Source organism: Trichosurus vulpecula, chromosome 6, assembly GCF_011100635.1.
Source record: "Trichosurus vulpecula isolate mTriVul1 chromosome 6, mTriVul1.pri, whole genome shotgun sequence".
Classification (NCBI taxonomy): domain Eukaryota; kingdom Metazoa; phylum Chordata; class Mammalia; order Diprotodontia; family Phalangeridae; genus Trichosurus; species Trichosurus vulpecula.
This window is the reverse complement of record NC_050578.1, coordinates 275,840,400-275,848,295: the sequence shown is the minus strand read 5'-3', so window position 1 is coordinate 275,848,295 and position 7,896 is coordinate 275,840,400. Positions and strand designations below refer to the sequence as shown.

Genomic DNA, 7,896 nt, shown 5'->3' with positions numbered 1-7,896 from the left:
TTATCTGGGGCAGCGAGTCCGGGGGGCTTGGTTGCCCACCACTGCAGTGACTGGGTACTTCGTGATGCCGCAGGCGTTACTCCCTCGATACAGCCGGAAATAGCCCTGGTGGAGGTGGGGTGGGGGTGGGGCTGAAGGCGGGGGGGGGAGGGGGGGGGAGCCAGGCTCATTGGCCCTTTGCTGCCCCCTCCCCCTTCTCCCCTTAGAGCCTCACCTTTTCTCCCCAGCTGCTGCCCCAGGAGTTTTTTAGGATCCAGTAGGTAAAGTTGTGGACTGCAAGGAAGATTAGAAACCAGAGCAAAGGGGAGACGCTAAGCTAAGGCTAAGGTCCCCCTAGGGCTCCCCCAGACACTCACTGTGGCCGAAGCCCACGAGCAACACGCAGTGGTCCACTTGGTGGGGGTCACAATCGTGCGTCGGTTTGATCACCCCTTTAATGTAATTCTGATGGGGAAGGGGGTAGAATATGATGAACCATTGGGGATCAAAGGTCCAGTAGCCAGCCTCAGGGCAACCCTTCCTCCCTCCCGGTCCCACCTGTAAGAGTCTCACGTTGATGGTCACCGTGATGGGTCCCTTTTCTGCCAAATACTGAGCCATGTCTGTGGGAAAGGCAGGTGTTAGCCTCCTAGAATGGAGGAGGGGCAGAGGAGAGCCTATAGACACACCCTTGTTTCTACAGAAGGGAAATCGGTGTCCAAAGTCACTGAATTTTAGACATGCCCCAGGCCTTGGCTCTGAGGTTTCTGCAGCCCTCCAAAGTCTCACCTTGAATTACATTCCGGCTTTCCTCAGTTTCCCTCCCCCTACCATGGTCATGACTCTGGGACAGGGATGGAGCCACCCTGAGCTAAGACCCCAGGCTGACACCCATCACAGCCACTAGCCACCAGCTGCTTTCACAAGTGAGGATTTGCCCCAGGGGGCTATCCCCCAGACCAGAGGGAGCAGCTGATTCTGCTGACGCCTACCTGGTACATTAGAACAGGCTAAGAACTCTTTCAAAGTAGGGAGGGTTTATCTCTGCTGTATAGATGGGTAATAAGTCTCCTCTAGGGAAGGGACAGACCGAAGGTCACAGAGCTAGCTGGCACCAGGAGGAAAATCTGATCTTGGGGCCTAGCAGCCTCTCTGGTGCTTCCCAACGAGAGTGGGGGCCGGTCACTGCTGGAACGCAGCCCCCAGTGTGTCCTGGCCTTGGCCAGCTTCCCATTCAGGGGCCCTGGCACCCACAGTTCTCCTTCTTGGGCAGCATTAAGAAGTCCTGGATCCAGGCCTGTTTCTTTTTCTTTTGGCAGCCATTGCGGGAGAGCTGGGCCCTGTAGGGGTAATCCCTCTCCGTGGCCAGGCCACCTAGATGGGAGGGAGGAGAGTCAGAGGCCCCCAACCATGACCCCCTTCCCTGCAGCCCTAAGTTCCCCATGTCATGCCAGAGACAGACCCATGGAGTCCTCTCCTGGGTCTAGGCCTCTGTCCCAGAGGGATGGAGCCTTTGGGTCCCCAGGGTTGGGGGGTGTACATACTTTGGTTGAGGATAGTTAGAAAGGCATCCCAAACGTAGCCACCCTCACAGCCTTGTCCACAGCGGTAACAGTCCAGCACCTCTGTGGGGAGAGGGGCCCTCGATTACACACACACTGCCCAATCTCACTGTCCATGTGCATCCCCTATGGACACCCAAAACCTGGGCTTGCTAAGGATCTCGCTTCACCATGGACCAGGCAGGTGTCAGAGATCCCTAAGAGTCAGCCCAAGGCACTGAAGCAGGGCCATGCGTTCCCCCACTCGCAAATGTACACATAGGCAGGTGTGGCACAGGAAGTGGGTCCCTATGCTGCCAGTTTTGTTTGCTGCCTGTGTGGCCTCTCCAGATCCTAGCTACCTCATCAGGAGGGAGGGGGCTGGAGCTTGACTTTAGAGCTTTCTGCTTAAGCTTTCGGGGGTCTCAGGAGGCTGTGATAGGTTGCCTGGGGCTTCCTCACAGATCATCGGAGTCCCTATTTCTCCAGCCTCCTCCAGTTTACCAGGGACCGCTCAGGACAGCCTCCTGAGACAGGTGGTGGGAATGAAGCTTGTCCTATTGTGGGTGAGGAGTAGTGGATGACTGGCTAAGGTCGAGGATCCAAACCTTGATTTCCCAAATCCAGGCCCACCCCTCTTTCCCTTATTTCACGCTCCAATCCAAAAAGCACTGTGCTACTCGCAGAAATACAAAGAAAAAAATAGTCCCTGCTTCACGAGCTCATGGAGGGACATGTACATACAGATAGTCATGATAATTTGAGGAAGGAGACAAGATTCAATCTCCCGCTTTTGTACCTTTGCATAGGCTGTGCTCCATATGTAGGATGCCTATACCTCCTCAGGGGCCTCTTCCCCTATCACACTGGACATCTTTATATATATATCCTGTTTTAGCCATGGACATGTTGTATTTCTTCTCTCCCCCTCCCCTCAGTTGAATGTAAGCTGCTGGAGGGCACTGAGTAGATGCTCATTAATGTGTCAGAACAGCTAAGACTTGGCAACTGGTCGGATATGGTGAATGAGGGAGAGGGAAGAGTTGAGGATGTCTGAAGTTGTGAGTTGCGAATCTGGGTGAGTGGGTGGCCAGCAATGGCAAAGGGGAAGGTTGGAGGAGGAGTGCATCTTGGGGAGAAGAGGCGTTCTGTGTGAGATGTTGAAGATGCTTGAGGGACATCCAGGTGGGAATGCCAAGCAGGAAATCGGTGATGGCGACCAGGAGAGATTAGAGCAGAATACAAAGATCTGGGAACCATGTGCATGGTGGTGATGGAGCTGATGTGGTCACCAAACAAGCCCACACAGAAGTGAAAAAAGCAGGCTAGGACAGAATCTTGGGGGAAAGCTGGGGTTACTGGGAGCCTGTATGGACTGCTCTACACAGGCTCCGATATGCCTGCTTATCCCACATACTGGTGCCACAGGGGGCAGCCTTTCCCTGGGAGCCCTGTCCCCCATGGATGCTCCCATACACAAGCAGCAGCCCCCCATACCTTGCACAGAAAGCACAAAATTCTGACGGTACTGCATGGCCCACAGGGCTTCGATGTTGTCCACAGCTGAAATGGCCCAACAGCTTTTGCAATTTTTCTGTGGGGAGAGGTCAGTTTTTGCCCTAGCTGGTTTCCCCATGCCCAATCTCTGTATCCCTTTGTCCATCCCAGAGGGGGAGCAGAGTTTTTGATGATAGGCATCTGCTCCTTTGAGGGTGTCAGGGAAAGGGCTGGGGGATAGCTTTGTTCAAGATTTAGGGGTAGTAAGATGGTCTGGCGGGGGGCAGGGAGGGGGACACAAAAGTCATCCGGGATGGTAGGGGTGAAATGAAGCTGGCAGTTGGGGTGGAGCTGGTACCTGATCTCTCGCAGGGTTCAGGACTCCTGCCTTCCTCCAGTCACAGGAACGAGTCTGCAGTCTCTGCAGTCTTGGGTGCCCTCCTGTCTTCAGCCTGGGATCTGAGCGGCTGGGCCCAGACGGTCGGTAAAGCTGGCGAAACTCCTCCTCTGTGCAGACAAATGAGGGCCTCAATGGTCATAGACCCAAAGACCCCGACCTCACACACCAGCCTTTTCCATTTCCTTCTGAAGCTCATTTTATCGATGAGGGAACTGAGGCAAGCAGGGTTAAATGACTGGCCCGTGCCACTCAGCTAGTAAATGTCTGAGGTCGGATTTGGACCCAGGTCTTCCTGGCTCCAGAACCACCTTGCTGCCCCAACCTCGGTGCTCCTGGACATGTTCTTTCCTGCCCCTGGGCCTCAGTTTCCCCAGTTATAAAACAAGGGCAATAACCTCTGTGTGCCTCCCAGTAGGGATTGTAGCAGATCCTGGAGGACTGGGAATTTTAGTCTTGAAAAACTTGAAATGGGGGACCATAGGAAGTGGGCCCAGTGAACCAGAAGCTCCTGGGGGCAAGGCCTGGACAGGATGCCGGACTTGGAGTCAGGAAAACCTCAGTCTGGCATTTATGGCCCATGTGACAATGGGCACGTCACTCACCCTCCCCAAGCCTCAGTTTTCTTATCTATAAAATGGGGCAAAGGGTTGGCCCAGACCTCCTCTAGGCACCAGCTCCAGGCCTTGGAGCCTCTGGCTGGCCATCCCCCGGGGCCTGACCCTCAGGGGTGATTCTTCAGTTCTGATTTATTGGGGCCCCCTTACCTGTGAGGTCACTGAACTGGGTCACCCCAAACTGGGCCATGCCCCCGTGCTCCTCAGTCAGCTGCCAGGCCCAGGCCAGGTTGTTGGCAAAGATCCCTAAGCGATGCTCTTGTTCTGCAGAGGGGATTTTGAGGGCCCTGAGGGACCTCCTGCCCCCCAGCTGGGAGCTTCTGCAGCCTTTTCCACCGGGTATGCTCTCTGGTATCTCCCCCTCCAAGGCCGTTGAGCCATTGTCCCTGCACTGCTCCCCACCCCTGCCGTAAATGAGAGGGGCTGTAGCTGCCATCAGCCTCCTCCTTGTCTGTTCTGCTCTTGCGCTGTGGTGGTGGAAGGGCATCACTTCTCTGACCCTCAGTTTGCTCAGTTATAAAATGGAGTTAAGGTCATGTCCACATAATAGCCATTCTGGTAAGATTTGGTCTGCCCCCTACAAGGGAACCCAGGTCACTAAAGACCTTCCCCCCCCACCCCCTGCGCCTCCCCCTCGCCTCACAGTTTCACAGTGGGAGAAGGCGGCCCTGCTGGCCTGGGGGTGGGAGTTTGCTGACCTCAGATCAGGTAAGTGGCCTTGGTGGAGGGGAGGGAAGCAGGACTTTGGACACACAGAGAGAAGAGCCTTCTTGTTTACTGTTCACACCACCAGCCCCTCTTCACACTTATCTCTGAGGGGATGAGTGTGTTTGGGGAGGGGAGCCCCCGGTGTTTGGGTGGGGCTGTGGAGGGGAGGGCCTAGAGCAAGACATTCTGTGCTAGAGAGAATGTTGGGAGCAATACAGAACCTCTGAACATGACACTTGGGATGTTAGAGCTGAGAGGGATCCTGGAACATGGAACACAGAATATCAGAGCTGGGGGGACCTTAGGTTGGAACATAGAACACAGAATGTGAGAGCTGGAACAGGCCTTAGAACACAAAACGTCAGAGCTGGGAGGCACCTTGGAGACCATGTCCTCGTCTAAACTCATCTTACAAATAGAAAGACTGAAGCCGAGAGGACGTGGTTCTCCTGACTTCCTGACCAATTCTAGAGGCGACCCAAAGTCACTGAGGGTTGGGGACCAAGGGAACTGACAGCTCTAGGGAAGCCCCCACACCGTAGCGCGCACACGAAGATGTCTGCATATCCACATGCATGTGTAGATGTGTGCCAAGTATGTGAATGCGCACATGTGTCCCTTAAGGGTACAATCATTGATTTGTGCGTGTGATATACACCCACATGCATGTGTGTGCACAGACATGAAGGAAAAGAAGAAATCCCACCTGCTGGGTCTGGGTAGCTCTTGTTATACTGGATCTGAAAGGCTTTGAATTGCTCCACGGCATCCCAGGTGACTGGTGGCAGGTCATGGAAGCTCTGTGGGCAAGGGAGGGTGGGTGTGGAGGGAGACCCCACTGCTTGTCCCTGGAGAGGGGCAGGGCTTGGGGATGTGGGGGCCCATCTGGGCTGCGCCTTCAGAGACCAGCAAAGGGCCTTAGTCTCATTGTAGATATGGTGAAACTGAGGCCCAAAGCAAGAAAGTGACTATCATAGCTAGGCAGTGTCGAGCCAGAGATACGACCCGGGGCCAGTGACCTTCATCCAAAACTTTTGAACCTCTCTTACAAAGAATGCAGTCTTCTCAATGTTGTTCCTGACCTTGGTGGAGGACCCAGGGGAAAGGGGCAGCAGACAGGAAGTTAGGAGAGCAAGGAGTTCCAAATGCTAGGACTGGATCTGGACACAGGGCAGAGGGGTGTGGCACAGGCTGGGAGGGACACCTGGATGCTAAGGTGAGACTGAAGGGAAGGGCCAAAGGACCCCAGGACCAGGCACCAGGGGAGAGGTCTAGTTTGGCTTGGACAGGTAGCAGAGTCTGAACTGGGAAGAGAAAACTGGGTGCTGATCAAAAGCCAACAGACTGCATGGGTGCTCACCTGTTCCGGTGTGGGGTAGATGTTCCAGACAAGGCCTGCCGTAACCAGCAGCCCCAGGAGGCAGGAGAGCTCAGTGGGGAGCATCATGAAGCCAGTGAGCTGTTTGAGAAGTAAGGTAAGAGCAATTGGATGATTGAGGTCAGGAAACCAGCCACCAACCTCAGTGATGGGCAGGGAGGGTGCCCATAGGCCCCACCCTCAGAAAGGAAATGGAGGGGAGAACCCAGGGAAGGGCCTAAGAGCCAAGTCAGTTCCTCAGCAGAAGGGCCCATCCTCCTTCTCCTTAGTTCCTGGGCAGTCTGGAAAGCTGGAGTGTGGGAAGCAGGGGCAACTGGAACCACAGCCTTTGGGGATTAGATGGGGCTGGCTGGGCATCATGGCAGGGACAGGAAGCTGGCTTTCACAGTGTGAGCTGGGGAAATTCCCATCATGCCTTGGGAAAACATGACTGGGCAGCAGTTTCCCTGGAAAAGTCCAGTGGGTTTTAATGTTGGGCAAGCTCAGTGAGAAGTCCCAGTGCATTTACAGCAGCCAAGAAAGTGCTGGGGATCTTGGGCTGTCACAAGAGCCATGGTGTGCTCTGTGACCAGGGAGGAGACAGTTCCACTGTCCTCTGCTCTGATCAGGCCACATCTGGTCATTCGCTGTGCTCAGTTCTCCAGAGGAGAGCCACCGGGAAGGAGAAGGGCCTCTGCTTCCTGCCATGGGAGAGGCAGACTGGATTGAAGGGAATGGCCCCCTTCTCCAAGGGGAGGTCCCAACTACTTGACATCCCCAGCCTGGGAGCATAGGCCTTCTGTAAGGCCCTTTGTTTGGGTGTCCCCAAAGTTTTGTCTTGGGCGCTCTTTCCTTCTTTCTCAAGATGGCCTCATCAGCTCCCAAGGGTTCAGTCATCATCCCTAGATCCACATATCCAGCCCTAGCCTCAATCCTCTGAGCTCTAGTCCCATAGCACTAATTGCCTCTTGGACATCTCAAATTGGATGTTCCAGTGGATCTCTCCCACTCAACATGTCCAAAACAGAACTATCTTCCCTGCTAAATCCAGCTCCCTTTTGACCATCCCTATTTCTGCCAAAGGCACCACCAAACTCCCAGTCACTCAGGTTCAAAACCTCAATGTCATCCTCAGTTCCTCATTCTCCCTGCCATAGTCTCAAAATTGGAAGAGGTCCTTGTCCTCTGAGAGTCAGAGGTCACAAGGGCCTCTCCTAACTGGTCTCCAGCTGCACAGGACACCCCCATATTCCAACTACTCTTTCCCCATGCTAAGGTAGGCCCTCCCCCAGTTCCTACTTCCTTTGTGTGCTTCAGAATGAAAGGAGCAAAGGAGAAAATATTCCTCCTCTCCCCTTCCATCTTGGCCCTCTGCCTCCACAGTCCACTATAGCATAAAGGCAGAATTCATGACTTCGAAGAAAATCATGAATATGCCTGAATGGTTCAGAATCGCAGGATATAAGGAATTCTCTAAGTAGAAGGCAGAGGAATTAAAGCATTTATTCAAGCTCCAAAGTAGCAGACCCACGGACCAATGTCCCCAATTGGATATCCTGGCTAAAACCTTCCAGGCCCAGTAAGTCTGCCTCACAATAGTAACCAGGAGGTTACAGAGAAACATGACTGCAGTAAACCAAATCATGCTCATGCTTCACCCCAGGGCTAGGGCCCTCCGGTAAGAAGATTACCCACTGGCCTCAGCACTCGCTGGTCTACACTCGAGTCAGTCCTGCTCTCGGTAGCGCCTGCTGCTTCAGCTTCTTCTGCTTCTGCTTTGGCTTCTGCTGGCTCTGCTGG

The 7,896-nt window shown here is 54.2% G+C and overlaps 1 protein-coding gene across 1 annotated transcript; it reads right to left on the bottom strand.

Annotated features, from left to right (window-relative positions):
- CTSW (cathepsin W) lies at window positions 1-6,293 on the bottom strand. Its single transcript, XM_036763728.1, has 11 exons — window positions 6,100-6,293; window positions 5,446-5,539; window positions 4,182-4,295; window positions 3,376-3,524; window positions 3,018-3,114; window positions 1,524-1,604; window positions 1,234-1,353; window positions 538-602; window positions 357-444; window positions 215-273; window positions 1-105 (listed from the first exon to the last, which is right to left on the bottom strand). Exons 1-11 carry the CDS (start codon window positions 6,184-6,186, stop codon window positions 1-3), a joined length of 1,059 nt encoding a protein of 352 aa, XP_036619623.1. The 5' UTR covers window positions 6,187-6,293.
- Window positions 6,294-7,896: the final 1,603 nt, after the last annotated feature.